Below are 21,516 nucleotides of genomic sequence, written 5' to 3' on the forward strand. Positions count from 1 at the left end.
GACTACTTACTAATGTCACTAATCCAGTGACATTCTCCCTATGCTATTGTCTCACTAATGGTTCCTCTTTACTTTGCTAATTTTCACAAAATTCTTTCCTAATCTCTTTCTATTCTCTTTTATCACGGTCTCCTCTGCTGTCTATGGATTTAATATATGTCTCTTTCTTAACTTTAATTGTTCCCTCATGGCTAATCATCCATCGAGTTCCATTAAGGCAAACTCTGTTCTTTGCTTTTAATAGGATATTTTTCCCTGCACTATTGAGCACCATTTTAAATGTTCTCCATTATTTTTTTGCATTATTATTTGCTAATATGGTTGCCAATTTATTTTGAGTTCTATTCTCAGCCCCTCAAAATCAGCTATTTCTCTCATCTATTAACCTGCTTTTTGCCACACTTAGGTCCTCCACCATCATTGGAAAGTGCATTATATTATGGTCACTATTGCCTTGATGTTCCCCTACATTTACTTCTCTTATCTGCCCCGATTCATCCATTACAAGATCCAATTGTGCAATCTTCTCATGTCAGGCTTTTTACATATTAGGTTAGAAAGGAGCCCTTTCAACTTGTGCGTGAGCCTTTATTTTTAGGGAAGATAGATGTAGTGAAAGAAAAAGCAGCAGAAATGAGACACATCTTTTTAGCCTCAAAATTCTGTTGATAATTTTGCTAACATGTCACTATCGGCAACGGAATTCTGCTCAGTCATTTCATTGCATGCGGTTTTAAAGGACTGCTGTTGATTAAAATAAATTGCAAGTGTTCTCATATAAAACATACCTTGAGCATATTAAGCAATTTTAACAGAGCCTTTTCCAAAGTGCATCTTGCCTCAGACTAGCACTCACAATCCACTATATTCTTAAAATATCTACACAGCTTGTGTAAACTTCACCTTTGCAATTTATGCAAAATCTTTTAAAGAAAAAAATTGTCAATCATCTATTTCATGTTTGAGTAAACTCTAGAAAGTTTGAGGCAAAAACTTGTCATTGTATTCCTCCTACACAGGATGTATTGCATGATTATAATCCAAGCCCTTCCTTCTCCCTCTTTTTCTCTCCTCCCCCTCCTTCCCAATGAAATGCACATGCTGAATCATTCTGTAAATACATGAAGGATTAGGATTATGGTCAGTGAATCACATTTACTTAAAAGGGTCACTCTTTTTGTTCAATGTACACGCAAAGCCATTAATTTGCACGTTCACACATAACCAATCTCTAATCTTCTTTAACAATGAAGATCAAGTCACTGCAATTGCCATGCCCTCAAGGACTGAAGTGGCAGACACCAATTAACTGCAATAATTTGCTATAATTGTGTCTGGAAAATAAGTATTTTGGGAATATGATTCCCTTTCTGAATGTTTCACACACAAGACTTTATCTTGCTTCAGGCACTTTACTGTGTTTTTTCAGAGTGAAAAATTGTAATCATATTAAACACGTATTGTTGTAGATTATGTCTATTATCTTCCAAAGCAGACAGTCCATTACTGCAATCTATAACAAAGCTGATTTAATGCGTACAGAATCGTTCATTTCCAAAACAGGTGCGGAATTTCCGCCCATCCCCGACTTCCAGGTGTACATACCCGTTTCTGATCTTCCAGCTGTTTCTGCGGCAGGTTTTGATCAAGCTCCTGGGAGAAGGACGGACATGCAGAAAACAAGATTTTCTTTTCAAGATTGTATCAATTAACACCAGAGGTCTAATTCCTCACACCACCGTCAAGCAAGAGTTAGATACTAAATGCTGCATGCGATTCAAAACAGTATTCCTTCTGCGATAATCAATATTGTTAGTTGGCACTATTTTGTTTGGACAAAAATACTTCATTGGCTTTTGGACAGTTTATACAATTTGCACAAATTTTTGACATACATAAACTATAAAGTTAAAGAAAAGGGATACTCTTAGCGGTAGGAATTGTACAAGTGGGGCACATGCAGGATAGCAGAAGCAGCAAGCGGAATGCAGTTTTTAAGCGAAGCACATCACTGTATCCACTCAATTTTAGTCCTCCCTCCACCCATATAATCTCATGGGTGCATTGCTCAAGTCAGAGAGCGAGTTAGGTGAATCACATTTCCAGCAGGTTCCAGCACCAACCCTGGAGCAAGTGTTAGCTTTAGCTTGAAGGGAGTTAGCCTGCAGAGTGATGTCAGGGGGTCAACCCTACTCCCTTCTCTCTCAGCTGAATAACTCTAGAATTTGCTTTATTCAAGGCAAAAGCCGTAGTCATAATGAGCTCAACAAGGTCCTAGCTAAGTACTGCTACCTACCATATCCTAAACTTGTTAAAAATATCTCTTGCACCCCTTTCGGGAGATATTTCAACATCTGGATCAGGCAATAGTGGAACAAATAACTCCGGTATGATATGACAAACTTATGCCAACTACTGCATTTCAGCTGCAGCGTGCCATAATTGAAGACATTCATTCCAAAGATGCATACCATAATTCATCAAGACAATTCACAATCAACAATCTGCCCATTGAATCAAACTGTATTCAATTCTTTTGAGAAATTTAATACACTTACAAAGTTACCAACTCTTCGTCGGGCTGAATTTTCTGCAGCCAAGCACCACACTCAGTTTTTCTTGGAGCTTGCCAACTTGATGTTGGCAGAAACCAGAGGTTTCATCATATTGGATGGGCTCTGGGAAACACAGGACTCTTCCATACATACATACATACAAATCGGCCCCGCAGGTGGAGGAGGTGGTTAAGAAGGCGTATGGTCTGCTGGCCTTTATCAATCAAGGGATTGAGTTCAGGAGTCCGGGGATAATGATGCAGCTATATAAGACCCTCGTCAGACCCCACTTGGAGTACTGTGCTCAGTTCTGGTCGCCTCATTACAGGAAGGATGTGGAAAAGATTGAAAGGGTGCAGAGGAGATTTACAAGGATGTTGCCTGGATTGAGTGGCATGCCTTATGAGGATAGGCTGAGGGAGTTCGGTCTTTTCTCCTTGGAGAGACGTAGGATGAGAGGCGACCTAATAGAGGTATATAAAATGTTGAGAGGCATAGATTGGGTGGACTCTCAGAGGCTTTTTCCCAGGGTGGAAATGGCTGCTACGAGAGGACACAGGTTTAAGGTGCTGGGGGGTAGTGTGTTAAAGTGGATTGGGGACTGGCTATCCGACAGGAAGCAAAGAGTCGGAATAAATGGGTGTTTTTCCGGTTGGAGGAAGGTAACTAGTGGCGTGCCGCAGGGATCGGTACTCGGGCCGCAACTGTTTACCATTTATATAGATGATCTGGAGGAGGGGACGGAGTGTAGGGTAACGAAGTTTGCAGACGACACAAAGATAAGTGGAAAAGTGAATCGTGTGGAGGACGGAGAAGATCTGCAGAGAGATTTGGACAGGCTGAGTGAGTGGGCGAGGATATGGCAAATGGAGTATAACGTTGAGAAATGCGAGGTTATACACTTTGGAGGAAATAATAACAAATGGGATTACTATCTCAATGGAAACAAATTAAAACATGCTACCGTGCAAAGGGACCTGGGGGTCCTTGTGCATGAGACGCAAAAGCCCAGTCTGCAGGTACAACAGGTGATCAAGAAGGCAAATGGGATGTTGGCCTATATTGCGAGGGGGATAGAATATAAAAGCAGGGATGTCTTGATGCACCTGTACAGGGCATTGGTGAGGCCGCAGCTGGAATACTGTGTGCAGTATTGGTCCCCTTATATGAGGAAGGATATATTGGCATTGGAGGGAGTGCAGAGAAGGTTCACCAGGTTGATACCGGAGATGAGGGGTTTGGATTATGAGGAGAGGCTGAGGAGATTGGGTTTGTACTCGTTGGAGTTTAGAAGGATGAGGGGGGATCTTATGGAGACTTATAAGATAATGCGGGGGCTGGATAGGGTGGAGGCGGAGAGATTCTTTCCACTTAGTAAGGAAGTTAAAACTAGAGGACACAGCCTCAAAATAAAGGGGGGTCGGTTTAAGACAGAGTTGAGGAGGAACTTCTTCTCCCAGAGGGTGGTGAATCTCTGGAATTCTCTGCCCACTGAGGTGGTGGAGGCTACCTCGCTGAATATGTTTAAAGCGCGGATGGATGGATTCCTGAGCGGTAAGGGAATTAAGGGTTATGGGGATCAGGCGGGTAAGTGGTACTGATCCACGTCAGATCAGCCATGATCTTATTGAATGGCGGGGCAGGCTCGAGGGGCTAGATGGCCTACTCCTGCTCCTATTTCTTATGTTCTTACAGGGGAAATGTTAGGGGGAAGTTTTTCACACAGAGGGTGGTGGGCGAGTGGAATCGGCTGCCTTTGGTGGTGGAGGCAAACTCAATAGGGTCTTTTAAGAGACTCCTGGATGAGTAGATGGGACTTAATAGGATGGAGGGTTATAGGTAGGCCTAAAAGGTAGGGATATGTTTGGCACAACTTGTGGGGCCGAAGGACCTGTTTTTGTGCTGTAGTTTTTCTATGTTTCTATACATCTTTATGTCAAATCAAGCCACACGATATATTTTTATATACTCTATTGGAGGAACAGATAAGGGAGTAGTGTGGTTAGATTGCAAAAGGAAATCTGTAAGGCTCATCAAATTAATAGCGTCACTAACCTCCTGACTCGCCTTTCCCTCAGAGTCCATGGGATTTGAAAATTCAATGTGTAAGCTTCAGGATTGAATCTTGTAGAATCCTATAGTACAAGGTAATTTTTAAAAAAATGTATTTGTTCTTTCATGGGATGTGGGCATCACTGGCAAAGCCAACATTTGTTGCCCATCCCTAATTGCCCTTGAACTGAGTGGCTTGCTTGGCCATTTCAAAGGGCAGTTAAGAATTAACTGCATTGCTGTAGGTCTACAGTCACATGCTTGGCAGATTTCCTTTCCTAAATGACATTGGTAAACTAGATGAGCTTTTACATGGTTTCATATGGTCACTATTACTGAAACTGGCAGTTTTTGTTCCATTCCAGATCATTAATTGAATTTAAATTGGGATTTGAACCCTTGTCCACAGAGCATTAGACTAGGCCTCTGGATTACCAGTCCAGTAGCATGACCACTATACCACCTAGGCTGATCTGTTGAATGAACTATATAATTAGATCCCCTCACCATCTTTTTCCATTTGGCCCAGCCTATTTTTCAGTTGAGTATACATTACTTCCTTTATTAAAGTCAATGTTGAACTTGCTTCCACTATCTTTTCAGGCAGCATATTCCAAATCATAACAACTCGCTGAATAAGAGCCCTACTTGTGGCTCTTTTGCCACTTACCTTCAAATTCTCTCCCTTGTTACCAATCTTCAGTGCCAGTGGAAATGGCTTCTCCTTATTTATTCTGTCAAAACATCTCAATATTGAGCACCTCCCCTCAACCTTCTCCACACCAAAGAAAACATCCACAACAAATGATTGTGATCAGCAACTATTGATCTCCTGGATCTAGTGCTACCCACTAACATGGAGCTAACAGGTTTGCTCTGCAATGCTGACATACACAGATGTGTTTTTCTTTCCTTTCTCAAGACGAAGTCAAACGAATGGTAGACTGGGTGAGGTGGAAAACAAGTTAAAAACTTAATTGCACATGTTGGTTCCAGACAACTGCCTGACCCACAACTTGATCCAAGGCTAACACAAAGCAAATGTTTCCCTATCTGGATGAGAAGAACTATTCGACAAATTAGTACATTTAGCTTTATCTTGATGTTAGGCAACTCACTAATAAGGTGCAAACAGAGCAGGGTTGAGCCGAAATGCGTCAAACGGCAGTCAAAAAGTTTTTGACAAAGTCACAGGGATGAGTGAAGCTGAAGCAGGATGTGAATGTTATCCAGATTAAATCTTAGACTCCACAAATCTACTTGTCATTCAAAGTAATTATATTACAGTGGTGTTGATGCTTAAATTCACTCCAGCGACAACAGCCACAACGCCAAGTGATGTCGTGAGGTGCTATGGTTAGGGCTGTGATCCTGGGAACATGACTTACAATATTATTGCGTAACAACTTAGTTTTGAATGCCCAACACCAATTTCAATGGTCAAGCTTCAACACTGGTACTGAACTTTAGTCATGCATCAACTACTTAAGACAGTCTTCTGAATTTCTGAAATATCGTTGTCCTCTTTACAACCAAGGACAACATATATGGAACCAATCCCATCATAAATCATTAGATACTTCATGGGACCATTTCTGCTGAGGCAGGGCACACCACCCAACCTTGGTTATGCCTATGCTCTTTTACCAAAGGACAGGGTGTGAAAATTGCAGCTCTGAGCTAAGATTGAATAGGCTAGAATTGCTTTCCTTCAGACAGAGGAGGCGAAGGAGTGACCTCATTGAGGTGTACAAATTTATGAGGGGCCTAGATAGGGTAGACAAGAAAGAGTCATTTCCCTGAGCGAGGGATCATTTACCAGGGGATACAGATTTAAGGTGCGTTGTGGAAGGATGAGAAATACATGAGGGAAAGCTTTTTGGCTCAGAGGGTGGTGGGCATCTGGAATTTACTGCCCAAATTGGTGGTCGAGGCTGAAATGCTCACCTTATTTAAAGGGTGGCTGGATCTGTATCTGAAGTGCTGTAACTTGCAAGGCTACAGACCAGGTGCTGGAAAATGGGATTAAAATGAGCGGCTAGTTTCTTTTTACTCTACATTTTTGGCTGGCACAGACAGAAGGACTGAACAGCCTCGGCAATAAAACGTGGATGGTTGTATAGGCATGGGGAAAATTGAGCAAATTGGAAACATTTAATAGCAGCTTGGTTGACAGTCAGCAAAGGATAAATGAGCTTCGACTGTATTGTTTGGTGGGCGGTGTAGTCTGCATGGGAGATCTTCGAATGGTTAAAGTGTATCAAGGGAGGCCCTCTGTTTGACTAGACTACACATGTTACACAGATTCTCACCTGTCAGCTGAAGTGCGTCAAAAGACAGTCAATCTAGCGTTCTATGTCAGAGATTGACCCTTGAAAACGCGAGTCATTTCTTTGTGTTTAAATCTGGAGAGTAATGATTAATAAATGAAACCTTGGGACACTCATGGTGTCAGTTCCACGAAACTATAAAAGCAGTTTTCTGAAACAAGTCCACAGAGCAGTCAGTGCCGAGGGAACATTTCTCTTGCCTACTCAACTTCAGTTCACAGAGCACCGTACAAATCATAGAGCTTGTTTTAAAAAAAAAAATACGTTCACGTCATGCACTGCAAGATCGCAATCTTAATACCCACGGCATGGATAAGTTTCAACAACGTTGGGAATAGAAGATAAAAGGAGGGAATAATAATACATCATGACAACGTGCAGGGGTACAATTTTCTCCAGGCAAACTGGGGATGTGGTCTGAAAAGAGATATGTGATCATAATACATGGTTATGGTTGACTGACAATCATAGTCTGCAACTCAATAACTATGTGCTGAAGCTAAAGCTGTTGAGATGGCAGTTTTCCATATGTGAAATTTAAGCTCATATGACCCCACCGCTTCAAACAGAAGGTTCAATTGAGTACAAGACACATCAGAGATTCAGTGTGAAAAGCGCAGGTTTTTCCACTCTTTTTCAAAGAATGCGATACAAAACAAATGTTTTCCACTTGATCAGTTAATTAGGCATAAAACAAACTGCCGCTGTGCTCACAGAACTGCATTGCGTACTACACTTTTTCTGGAAATTATATCTGGAAGGATGCAACAGTAATGGGGTCAACTGTGTCTTTGGGGTAGCATGCTCGCCTCGGGGTCAGAAGGTTGTGGGTTCAGGTCCCACTACAAAGGCTTGAGCACAAAAATGGGGCCTGATACACTGCTTGCAACGCTGAGGAAATGCTGCACTGCCGGAGGTGCAATCTCTCAGATAGGTCATTAAACTGAGCTCCCGTCCCACTCGGGTGGATACAAGAGAACCCATCGCATTATTTAGAAGAGAGGCAGGGGAGTTATCTCAGGTCTTTGGGACAATGATTACTCTTCAATCAATATCACAAAAACACTGATTATCTGGCCATATATATCTAAAAGATCATCTTTGAAAGAAATGATAAGGTAATTTGGCCAGCAAGACTTGTTGCACCTATAAAGCTCGTCGCATAGCATTCCTAGTGAGGGACAAACTTATAGCCACAAGTATCAAGGTGATGTTTGTTGAGATTGGTTTAAAAAAAAGCAATGCAGGACCTTAAAAACATTCAAGCCATGAGATCTAGGGATATGTTTACCTCAAAGTATTGCATACATCTTCCCCTGGCAAGGTTCCATGTACAATTTTTTGTAGAGATTCCTGCACTTTGGACTTTACAAATTAACTATCTATAACACAGAAGTCTCGGTGATTATCACATTGCTGTTTGCAGGAGTTTGCGGTGTGTTCCTAAGTGACAATAATTAGCATTCAGTACCTTCATGGTTACTTTGAGATGTTCTGAGGCAGTGAAAGGTAAGTGCAAGTCATTCCTTTCTCCTATTGGGATCTACAGTTCAGAGTGACACTCAAGTTGTGTGCCAGGGATAACCAGCTCAATGCCAGTGTAACAATTTGATTGCTTGTTTTGGTCAAGAAATGAGAAGCTCTGAAGTGACCACAACAGAGTACACTTGATGGGTTTGCAAAGGGAACATATGTTGAACTGTGAAGATGATAGGGATCTTCCATTCAAAAAGCTGCAGATATTTATTTTTTGAAACATGAATTTTGTTAACCAAAAATATAATCTTGTGATATAGCATCTGGGGGTTGGCTTTTAGTCATGAGGTATTTAAGTAAAGTTGCCATAGTCCCAAATGACCATAGACTCTCCCCTCGAGCTGAGTGGTGGTGATTTTTACCTGAGGATCACCACATTACAAGCGAGGGACAAGGTTGGACAGACAGACCTGCATGAATAACCTCAGCCGATACAGGAACTGAACCCGCACTGTTGGCGATGCTCTGCCTCACTCACCAGCTGTCCAGCCGACTGAGCTAAGTGGTGTTGCTACGAATTACTTCTCCTGAACTGCTTCCAGAGGTTTCACACTGTTTACTGGGAATCCAGGCTTGCAATGAGAACAAAAATTGTTGAACTGTTATCCCGTCAGGAACTCATTTATATAATTATCTAGGGATGTACATGTGAATATCAACCATTTGACAATCAGTATAGACCACCAGCAACAACAGTTCAAATGACCAACAACCATCCTGAACAAAATTCTCTGGAAAGGTCATAGAACAAGAAGAATTTACAAAACCATCAGCTGGCAGCTGATGTAGATTCTTGGATTTGTGTCATTCTTAGTGAACTTGCTGAAAACATTGCTCTGAATCACCCTGGGACCTGAAACTATTCCAACAGTTTTCAGGTTAGTGGTCACACATTTTTAAAGGATCCTATTAAAGTACCTCCTTGGACAAATAGGCATAGGAGAATGCAAATTAGGGGCAGGAGTAGGCCATTCAGCCCCTCGAACTGCTCCGCCACTATACAATTAGATCATGGCTGATTTAATTTTAATCTCAATGTCACATTCCTGCCTACCCTTGATAACCTTTCACCTCTTTGCTTCCAAGAATCTATCTACATCTGTCTTAAAGATATTCAAATACTGTCAATAACCTTTTGAATAAAAGTCTCTGAACCCTCAGAATTCTTTCCCCCCATATCTGTCTGAAAAGCAGTTTCATCAGTGACCCCTAGTTCTGGATTCTCTCATGAGAGGAAAGATTCTTCCCATATTCACCCCGTCAAGGCCCCTCAGGATCTTCTATGTTTCAATCAAGTCGTCTCTTACTCCAGCAGATACGAGGCTTGCCCGTCCAACCTTTCCTCATAAGACTCTCCACCCATACCAGGTATTAATCTAATGGCAGCACTTCCGTCTGTGGTTTAGAAGGTTGTCAGAATAGCATGTGAGGAGAGCATAGGTAAACATGCAAGGAAGAAAGGAATAGGTAGTTATACTCAGGTTAGATGAAAAGTCGTTGGTGGAGGTTTAGCTGGAGGAACATACACACCAGCATAGTTTACCGAAGGGTTTGTTCCTGTACTGTAGATTGTTATAATTTTTTGCTTATTCACATTGAGTGAAGGAGAAATCTGGAGTAAAGTTTTCCTTAATGACGGGTTAGCCAGAGAACCCTAAGAACACAGGCACAGACTCCTGGATTCTGATAAAGTTCCACAGAAGAGGTTTGTGTGGCATGTTAAAGCATATAGGATTGGGAGTAATATATTGGCATGGTAAATTTGAGGAGTTAGACAGACTTTTAATTGGTAATGGGTTGAAGGGTTATGGGAAGGCAGGAAAATGGGGGTGAGGAGCATATCAGCCATGATTGAATGGCGGAGCAGATGCGATGGGCCGAATGGCCTAATTCTACTTCTATATCTTATGAACTTATGGGTTCAGAATTGGTTAACGGACAGGAAACAGTAGGAATAAGTGCGTCTCTTTCGGAGTTAAAGGCAGTGACTAGTGGGGTCCTTCAGCGATCAGTGCTTGGGCCCCAGCTATTCACAATATATAAAAGCAAAGAACAAAGAAAATTACAGCACAGGAACAGGCCCTTCGGCCCTCCAAGCCTGCACCGACCATGCTGCCCGACTTAACTAAAACCCCCTACCCTTCCGGGGACCATATCCCTCTATTCCCATCCTATTCAGGTATTTGTCAAGATGCCCCTTAAAAGTCACTACCGTATCCGTTTCCACTACCTCCCCCGGCAACGAGTTCCAGGCACCCACTACTCTGTGTAAAAAATCTGCCTCGTACATCTCCTTTAAACCTTGCCCCTCGCACCTTAAACATGTAAATTATTGCGGATGCTGAAATCTGAAACCAAAAGAGAAAATTGACAATATATACATTGGGTGAGGGAAGCAAATGCAATATTTCCGAGTTTGCTGACGACACAAAACTAGGTGGAATTGTAAGTGGTGAGGAGGAAGTAAAGAGGCTTCAAGGCAATTTAGACAAGTTGAGTGAGTGGCCAAATACATGACCGATGCAGTGTAGCATGGATGTGTGTAAAGTTATCCAATTCAATAAAAAAATATGCCAGAGTACTATTGAAATGGTGATAGATTCGGAAATGTTGATGTACAAAGGGACCTGGATACCCTTGAACTCCAATGATGGAAAGCAAGTGGTCAGATGCAACAAGCAGTTAGGAAAGTAAATGGTATATTGGCTTTCATTGCAAGAGGATTTGAGTACAGTAACAAGGATATCTTACTGCAGCTCTACAGGGCTTTGGTGAGACCACACCTGGAGTATTGTGTGCAGTTCATAAGAATCATAAGAACTCAGAGCAGGAGTAAGCAATTTAGCCCCTCAAGCTTGCTCCGCCATTTAATACGATCATGGCTCATCTCATCTTGGCCTCAACTCCTCTTTCCCGCCCATTCACCATAGCCCTTCAATCCGTTACTAATTAAAAGTCTGCCCACCTCTATCTTAAATTTACTCAAAGTACCAGCATCTATCATGCTCTGGGGTAGTGAATTCCACAGACTCATGACCCTTAAAGAATTAAAGAAGTAATTTCTCCTCATTTCTGTTACAAAGAGTTTTGGTTTCTTTATCCAAGAATGGGTATACTTGCCATAGAGGGAGTGCAGCAAAGGTTCACGGGACTGATTCCTGGGATGGTAGGATTGTCATACAAGGAGAGATCAGGTCGGCTCGGCCTGTATTCACTGAAGTTTAGAGCAATGAGGGGGGGTTGTATTTAAATGTATAAAATTCTGAGAGGGCTGGACAGACCGGATGCAGGGGGGAGTGGGGGGAGACGAGTCCAGAAGGGGGTATGGTGTCAGGATACAGGGTGGGCCATTTAGGAATGAGCTGGGGAGAACGTTCTTCTCTCAGAGGGTGGGGAACCGGTGGAATTTTCTACCACAGAAAGATGTGGAGGCCAACTCACTGAATGTATTTAAGAAATAGATAGATAGATTTCTAGACACGAGAGGTATCAAGGAGCCCGGCAAGAGAGTGGGAGTTTGGCATTGAGATAGAGGATCAGCCATATAATCAGATTGAATAGCAAATCAGGTTTGATGCGCTGAATGGCCTACTCCTGCTTCTATTTTCTGTATTTCATCTTCCCCCAGCCCCCACAGGTGGAAACCGGTTCTTATATATAGTTAAGAATAATGCCCTTGCCTGTCGCCAATTTGTAACTGCTGCTTTCACAATTACAGCATGCACTTCATGGTGACAAAATTGCAACATTAACAGAGATATGTAACTCGTTCATGAAGTCTAAAGTGCAGGGATCCCCAAACAATTGTCAATGGAACCCTGTCAGGATCCAGGAAAAATATGTGTCATGCTCGCGGTAAACTGTTTCCCCAGACAACATGGCTCGAGTGCTTTTGAGGTCATGCAGCGTTTTGTTTAAACCAATCGTGATACAATAAACATCGCCTTGATAATTGGAGCTGTGAGCTTCTCTTATTGGAGGCAGTCTGTGGTAAACTGTGTGCAATAAGTCTTGCTGGCCAAATTATCTCAGTTTCTTACAATTAAAGATGATCTTTTAGATTTAAAGGAACTTTGGTGGTGTTATCAAAAAGACAGATGGCAGACCAGACCTCGGTGTACCAACAGAAGTCGTCCCAGAGCGAGCAGACCTCAGTTGCTTCAGAGGCCTATTGACACCATTACGCGATGGCTTGTGGAAAGCACAGAATCTTGTGGCACAGAAAGAGCCATTGAACCAGTTGTGTTAGGATAGCTCTTTCAAAGAGTTACCCAATGAATCCCATCCCGCTGCTCTTTCCCCACAGCCCTGCTAATTTTAATTTTTTACCCAATTCCTTTCTGATTATCCTTTATGGATGGCCAGAAACTGCCAGAGTAGCTGAAAGGAGATTGGAGAAAATGATGGGTCACTGTGGGAGTAACTGCGAGATCCTCTCTGTCTAGGTAGTGTTTCAGATGGCCTGTATTGGGCCACTAAAGGATCCCTCAGGGGAGATTTGTGTACCCAGGACACTGCAGAGCTTTTAAAGAGGTACTTCTCATCAGACTTCAGTGCAGAAGATGATGAGTTAGCAATGGCATCGGAGGAATAAAAGTGCCAAATGGATGGGGGATACAGCCCTTGGTAGGATAATAGATCTCAAAACAGATCAGAATGCTGGCTCTGACAGCATTCACCTCAGCAGGTGCAGAGTAACCAGGGCCATACAGACTGGAATCCTTGCTCAAAAATATTCAACAGCTTGCTGGGGTTGGAGACTGTTTCCACACAATGGAGAGGTCTATTTGCTAATTTGTTTTTTTTAACAAAGGCATTGTCGGAAGCTTGAAGCCATTACTTTGACTTCACTGACAGGTAACTCCCTAGAAAGGATCTGGGGAGATCCACGGCATAACCACATTGATACACAGGTGTCATTAGAGTGTCTTCCAGAGAAAGTTATATCTGACCAACTTGGGTCAAATTTTTGAGGAAGTTGCTAGGTTGTTAGATGGAGGGAGCCTGCATACACCATAAATCTTGAACATTCAGAGACTTTGACAAGACGCTACAAACAATTGGTTACTTAAGGTTGAGACCCTGTGAGATTAGCAGGCAGATTTTCAGTTGGTCAAGGAATTGACTGCAATCTTGTTAGCAGAAGATTCTTTATTAGTAGCAGCAATTGCGCATGGGGACTGATTAGTGGTGGAGTCTTCAGCCTATTATCATTCACTATCTTTATCAATAATCTCAATGAAGGCATTGTGATAACAACCTGCAGGAATGTGAATGATACAAAGAAGTCATCCATCCTTTGGCAAGTGTCAGATGCGAAAAATAGGATACAGGCAGATCAGGAGGTAATGGGGAAATGGACCCAAAGTTAACTGCTTTCAATGGAGATGGATAACTATGTTAAGCACATGGGCAGGCAAAATCACGCCGCTACACACCATACAAGGTGGCATGCTCAAGGCTATTGACCCTCAGACAGATCTGCGTATTACGTTACATGAATCTCTAAAGGTCAACAACCAGTCGATTGAAAAAGCAAATAGAGTGTAGGGACCTATTACCAAGGTAATTCGATGCAAAACAAAAAAAGCTGTCTCTCCACAAGGCCTGAATGAGGCCTAATTTAGAATCCTGCATCCATTTCTGGCCCACTTATCTGGATGATATCAAGGACCAGAAGAGAGACATTAGCTTGATGCCTACTTTAATGGTTCTTAGTCACCATAGTAAGAAGTTTAACAACACCAGGTTAAAGTCCAACAGGTTTATTTGACTTTCACCACTTTAACCTGGTGTTGTTAAACTTCTTACTGTGTTTACCCAAGTCCAACACCAGCATCTCCACATCTTAGTCACCATGCCAGACAGAGAGATGTGGTGTTTTAACTCGAGAAACATAGACTTGGTGGAGATTTGATTGAGGGCTGTAAAATAATACAAAGAACAAAGAAAATTACAGCACAGGAATAGGCCTTTCGGCCCTCCAAGCCTGCACCGACCATGCTGCCCGACTGAACTAAGACCCCCTACCCTTTCAGGAACCATATCCCTCCATTCCCATCCTATTCATGTATTTGTGAAGACGCCCCTTAAAAGTCAATGAAAGGGTAGATTTTGCCCATGTGGATAGGTTATTTGAGCTAGTTAGGTCAGAGGGGATCCAGAGGCATGAAGGTAAGTAAGTGGATTAGATATCAGGCAATAATGCTGTCTGCAAAGATTCACCAGCCTATGAAACAAATTGCTAACTCATGCCATTATTGTGGATTTTCTGCACATATTCCAAAGGGTTAAATTACTAAGTGTAATTAATAATCCCAATAAAATTTAGGTGGGAATAGGAGAAAATATATCGCACAATCACCCATCATCACCTGGGACTTGATTGGTTGCTATCAGGAGTTGGAGGAACATTTCCCAAGCTATTCTACAGGATTTTATTTTTCTCTTTTTTTTGCCTGTCCCTGGAGGGTGTGCAGCTGGTGGTCAGGGGGCTACAGTTTACCACAGAAGTGCCAATAGAAGTCTCGATAGCCCTCCCCCCTCCGTGGTTTGTGTATGTTGGCACTTCCCACAGAGGCTCAGATGATACTCACTACAGCTGTACACATGACGTGGTGAGCCACCAGCAGCACAGGGATGGGACGCTGCTGTATGGCAGGAGCCTGGAGACTTCCACTCTCCCATCTATAGACCGAACTAACAAAAGAGGGGTGGATTATGCCCGAACCCCTATCTCAGCCGTCCTAGAATTCAGCATGAAGAGTTGGAGGCCTCAATATGCGACACCACTTTAGATAGCTTCCAAATTAAAAGAAAAAGAGACTAGCATTGATTCAGCACTTCTCATGATCACTGGTCGACTCAAAGAACCAGACATCTCCAACTGCTTTTTGAAGTCAGGTCACTGTTATAACGTAGGAAGTGTGGCAGCCAATTTGCACTCAGTAAACCCGATGGCACAGTGGTGAGCACGTCTGCCTTACAGCGCCAGAGACACTGGTTCAATTTCCGGCTTGGGTCACTGTATGTAGCCTGCACGTTTTCCCCGTGTCTGCGTGGGTTTCCTCCGGGTGCTCCGGTATCCTCCCACAGTCCGAAAGACGTGCTGGTTAGGTGCATTGGCTATGCTAAATTCTCCCTCTGTGTCCCCAAACAGGCACTGGAGTGCGGTGACTAGGGAATTTTCACAGTAACTTCATTGCAGTGTTAATGTAAGCCTACTTGTGACACCAATAAATAAGCTTACTAAACTTAAACAAACAGTGATGTGAAAATGACCAAATATGCTTGTGTGATGTTGATTGCGGAAGAAATACTGGTTAGGACACCAGAACTAACTCCCTCGTTCTTCCTCAAAATAGTGCCATGAGATCTGCTACATACACAAACAGGCAGATGAGCCTCAGTACAAGAGCTTATCTGAAAGATGGCACCCTGGACAGTGCAGCATTACCTCAGGACTGCACTGGGGTGTCATCGTCGTTTTTTTTTACTGGAGTGGAAATCGAACCTGGAAGCTTGTGATTCAGAGGCGAGTGAGCTGCCAGCTGACACTCGGATCCGGTGGCATGGTTCTACTGAATAAGGGATCCATAAAAGTGTCCTGAATATGAATTATCTGGTGGATATATTCATGTCACTCAAGTGTTGCAGTACTGAAGCAGAGAGTGAATCGGATGATTGATCTGTCATCAGGCCAAGCCATTTTTCACAAGAGGTTATTAAGACCAGCCTTTTGCAGTGCTAGTAATGTTAAACTTGATTGCACATGAACTGAACGCTAAAACAAACTTTCTTGATTTGAACTGTGTGGCCTATTCACATTGAGGGAAATGATGCGGTTCATTATCAGACACTAGCACCATTTGAAACAGATTCAAAAGCCTGAAACTCAGAAGCCATGTTCAGCCAGAGTAAGATTGGGGGACAGTGGTGGGGTGGGGTGGGGGGGGAGGGTGTCTTGTAAAAAAACTGACTGTTTTTCTGACTGACCAGAATGGAGCGAAAGCTTCAAGTTTCAATGTTCGGAAGCTGGATAAATCCGTGCGTACCACCCGCAGCCTCCACTGCACCGTACCGCAGCTTCCCCCCCCCCTCCCCCCCACCACCTCGGCCCCCCTCAAATAAAGTGCCTCAATTGAACCACATAATGCCATGTGAAGGTGAAAATATTAAAATAAAAGTGATTTAACTCAAGTAAATTTCTGCTGTATTCATTCCTGGGATTTGGGTAACGGTGGCCAGCATTTACTGTCCATCCTCAATTGCCCAGTGGCTTGCTGGGCCATTTCAAGAGTCAACCACGTTGTCGTGGATCTGATTAGTGAACCAAATGTTTTTTTTTTAAAAAAAACAATTGACAATGGTTTCATGGTCTTCATTGGACTTTTAAATTCCAGGTTTTCATAGAATTCAAATTTTACCATTTGCCATGGTGGGATTCGAACCCAAGTCCCAGAGCGTTAACCCTGGGTATCTGGATCACTAGTCCAGTGACAATAGCACTATGCCATCATTGTCAGTGACTTGTGAACAAGGAGCATTAAGCACTTGCTGGCACTTATTTAATTAGGATTGCAGGGGATCAGTGCTTCTGAGCGATGAAAGACAGGTTCTTAGACTCTCTTCACCCACAACCCGAGATAAGCAGCCGACCTTGTAACCGCTCTCCACAAATCCAAACTAAATGACCAGCTCAAACCAATTATACCAATCACCTATTGAACTGAATAAATAGGTAGTCTGCATCCATCAATGTGGCTAACAATGTGTTAAACTTGACAAACTTTGGGACGAGCTATTGACTGCACAGTTAACTATGCCACATCATCAGCTGTCTGCACAATTTAAAACCATTGTGATTAGGTTCACATAGTGCTCAAATTCAGAGTAATAACGGAGCCTGATGAATCATTTTGATATCACTTCACAGCAATTAGAGCAATTGGAAATTGGATTCCAGAAGTAATTATACAGTAAACAAGTGCATTAGTTTCACATCCTGTTCCAGCTGCATTTCCGTTCTTCAGTTACTCAGGTGCTCACTGTTAACTAATACATATCTGAACCACAGTTACATTATCCTAATTTGCTGGAGGCATCCAACAATGAATCCTCGGGACTAACCCAGGAGTCATTCTTCTCCGAATAACCCACACAATATCCATCTAACAACTAGAATAAACACACATGACATCAGGATGCCCGAAAGCACTTCAGCCACAGGAGTACTTCAAACATGCAGACTGTCACTTCACTCAGAGCAAGGCTCTACAATCAGCAAGGTGGCAAAAGGACAAGATCTTTTTGTTTCACTGTTTTTGTCTGAGGGGATATGTTCTGAACAGAATGCCAGTCGAATACCCTGCTCATCTTCAGAAATCCTTTACACCCAAATCCAACTGAACCTCCGTTTAACATCTTTGCTGAAAGACAGCACATTTGACAGTGCAGCAGGCTCTCAGTGCTGCGAAGTGTCATCATAGATTCCACAATGTAATCTTCGGAGTATGTTCTGAGTCGATGAGTTTCTGACTTGGATGTGAGTGTGCCATCACTGAGTCAAGCCTGACTTTTAGGACAGGCTGTGATGGTTTCCGTTTATAGCACAGGTCATGACGAGCCATTTAATCTCGGCCCTTTCCCCTTAGAAGAGGAGCAAAACGTTTAGGGGTTAGTATTAGTGGGATTTTAAAAAAGCCATAATTGATTTTAAATTAGCAATCTTCTCAGAAACATTGTCGAAGGGTTATGTACCAACTTAAAAGTTTCAACTGTCGTGTAGCAGAGCTTAAGGCCGAGGTCCAAAAGGTTAAATTACGAAAGCAGGTTGCATGAGCCTGGGTTGTATTCCCAGGAAACATGGGGGCTGACCTAATTGAGGAACATCAATGTTAAGAGGGTGGAGTAGGTAGATACGGACAAACTATGAGCAGGAGAAGTGAGGCGCAGGAGAGGTGAGGCGCAGGAGAGGCGAGGCAGTTGAAAGGGGGGGGCGGTGGTGAAATTAGGAGAGGTGGTGAGGGAGTATGAGATGGGGTGGAGGAGTGAGAGGAGTGTTGGGGTAAGAGAGTGAAGGGGGAGGTGAGGGCGTAGCAGGGCTGAGGGTGAGGAAGGGGGCAAAGTGGGAAGGAGACAAAAGGAGGTTCCAGGGAAGAGAAGCTCAAAAGAACCAAGCAAGCTGTTAAGCTCATTTCTGCAGTAGAGGCTGCTGTCAGCATGCCAGGCAGCTGCCACTTTGCTTCACGCCTCGGATGCGAGAGGGTGCTGACAACAGCAAAGCGCATTCATTAGTGTCATAGCTTTCTACCCTTTTCCATGTGCCGTCTGAGGGGTAATTTTATGCCCATCATTCAGTGAAATAAGAAAAAAGGCCAAGTCTAGGAAAACAAGCTCAGTTTGGTTTAATCCCTTTAAACATTGGAGCCACAATCTGAAGCAAACAAAATAGGCTTTCTTAGGCAGCTAACATTCATCCCACAAAATAAATATCACCTTCATCTCGTTTAACACAAGCGAACGAAATTCTGAATCGGAAGTCGGCCCTGACTAAAGGAAGCCTCCCACCCGGAAAAAAAAACCCATAGCTGCAGCTGTGATCTAGGGGGGCGAGTGTGTTAGGTGAAGGTTAAAAGTTGACAACATTTGCTCGGAAACGCAGTGTGTCTAACAATAGAGCCGGGCTGTGAAATATGAGGAAGAGATCTCTCTTCAGATGCAATCGATTAAAAGTTTGTTCCCTTTCCTCCCACTCCTTAATTTCTTGGAAAAGCAGTGGGTTTTCCCACCAATTAGCTCAGCAGTCTCGCTCCTTAAAATGTGCATGATTTGATGAATCATTGCAGCAAGGCACTTTTAAAAGATTTAGAGTTAAAGAGGTGGAAAACTAAAAATCTCACATGGGTAGAGGCTTTGACCTGGACCTTCAGGCCTCTGTTCAAGTCGGAAAGAAGGTAGGCCTACTATAAAAATGGTGGGCAGGACCAGATTCCAGGATTCCTGCTGCCCCCACTGCTCCCCTCCCCCCTCCCCATTTCAGGTTTGAGCAATTTCACCAGGGACTAACCCAGGAGTCATTCTTCTCCGAATAACCCACACAATATCCATCTAACAACTAGAATAAACACGCATGACCTCAGGATGCCCGAAAGCACTTCAGCCACAGGAGTACTTCAAACATGCAGACTGTCACTTCACTCAGAGCAAGGCTCTACAATCAGCAAGGTGGCAAAAGGACAAGGTCTTTTTGTTTCACTGTTTTTGTCTGAGGGGATATGTTCTGAACAGAATGCCAGTCGAATACCCTGCTCATCTTCAGAAATCCTTTACATCCAAATCCAACTGAACTTCCATTTAACATCTTCGCTGAAAGACAGCACATTTGACAGTGCAGCAGGCTCTCAGTCTCCAATGATGGAACTGCCCAGTTCCATCATTGCATCGGGCATTTCAACCACCTCCCCTACCACCCCTCTGCAATTTTGGGGTGGGCTCATTCCTTTAGTAAAAATGGCTAACGGAAACTCTGAGGAATCATGAATTATGGGGGAACCCCAATTTTGAGTCGGCAACCAAAAGAAAAATAACTTAACGATCCCCTGGCTTTTCTTATCGTCTCAAAGCTGTCAATCTCAGGCAGTGAAAAGTTCCATTAATTAATCCACTTCACACCTCATTCTAACATAAATAAACACACATGCATTGAGAAACCCCAACTAAATAACTAATTTCAAGGTATACATGTCACTCAAACAAAGCTTGCAGTCTGCTCTGAAGCTGCATCAACATTGCCTGTAGAACTAAATGCTTTAGTCAATCTTGGAGCTTAGCCAAGCATTCAAAATGAGGCCATCTGGAAAGACAGATGTCAAGCCAGCTGCTCTGCCTGCTATTGTTGATACAGTTGCCAAGTAGCATCGTTATGAATGTTGCGCTCCAAGACTAACCAATGCATTTAACTCAGTACACAAGGCTGACACAACTTCAGAGCAGAGTACAAGCTTTTTTGATTGATATCCCTACCACCTTGTAATAAGTTATTTGCTTAATGTGGTTTTTCAATGCTTGTGTGTTTAGTTACACAAGATTAAAAGGGTCCGAAGTGGATGTAAGCTTCTGACACCAATTCTATGAATGGTTGTGGTTGATTGACACTAAAACAATACTGCTCAGCTTGCAGCCTCAAGTATTCTTTCAAAGCATCTGCTTAAGTTGCCAGTTTCAGGAAAATTTCAGAGACTTCTCAATAGCTTAGGTTGTATGTGTAATGAACACTGGGAGAGTGGATATTGAGGAGGCAGGGGGGAATGAGGGATATAAGGGTCATTAGGGGATGATGAGTCAGGGTCTATCCATCGTTATAATAACTGAGCTTGTGACTCAATAAATGAAGACAGGCCTTCTAATCTGCTGCTTCAGCATCTGCCAGCCTTGTCCCTTCCTCCAGAGGCAGTGGGCTCGACTCCATCTCACCCCCACCCACCAGAATGAAAATATGGCAGACTGGGGCCTCCTTAATGGAGACAGGTATGCAAATTCAGTAACTTTCCTAACTCTCGCTTCCTTCCTATCCCCGTCATGAAAATCCAGCACTTTATTTCGCAAAAGACTGTTTCCCCTTCCAAAATTTGGTCACGATGCAGGTGCATCAGCCATGACAGCAATAACCTTCACAGCTAAATTATGTGGTTGTGGGTTCAAGTTCCAATCCAGAGACTTGAATGCACAATCCAGGCTGAAACTCCAGTGCAGTTCTGAGCTTTTAATGAAATGTTAAATGCATTCTTCCCACTCGCGGGCTGACTTAAAAGGTCCCGATTGAAGGGGGAGTTTGCACTCGCCTCCTGAGCATAGTTTATTTCACAATTAGTGCCTAAAACAAATAGCAATGTGCTAATGACCAGATAATCTGTGGGAGCTTACTGTGCTCAAATTGGCTGCTGTATTTCCCCTATTGCAGCAATGATGAAAACTTCAGGAAGAAGTTAATTGGTTGTAAAGCACTCTGGGACATTTGGGGGTCATAAAAAAATACCATTAAA

The 21,516-nt window shown here is 43.0% G+C and overlaps 1 protein-coding gene across 1 annotated transcript in view; it reads right to left on the reverse strand.

The window, feature by feature from the left end:
- Positions 1-21,516, reverse strand: part of itpr1b (inositol 1,4,5-trisphosphate receptor, type 1b) — a 521,126-nt gene that overhangs the window by 226,506 nt on the left and 273,104 nt on the right. The window contains exon 40 of the mRNA XM_078209411.1: positions 1,606-1,653. Within this exon, the coding sequence (XP_078065537.1) occupies positions 1,606-1,653 (48 nt within the window). The remainder of the gene's footprint in view (positions 1-1,605; positions 1,654-21,516) is intronic.

This window comes from Mustelus asterias, chromosome 3, assembly GCF_964213995.1.
Source record: "Mustelus asterias chromosome 3, sMusAst1.hap1.1, whole genome shotgun sequence".
NCBI classification, from domain to species: domain Eukaryota; kingdom Metazoa; phylum Chordata; class Chondrichthyes; order Carcharhiniformes; family Triakidae; genus Mustelus; species Mustelus asterias.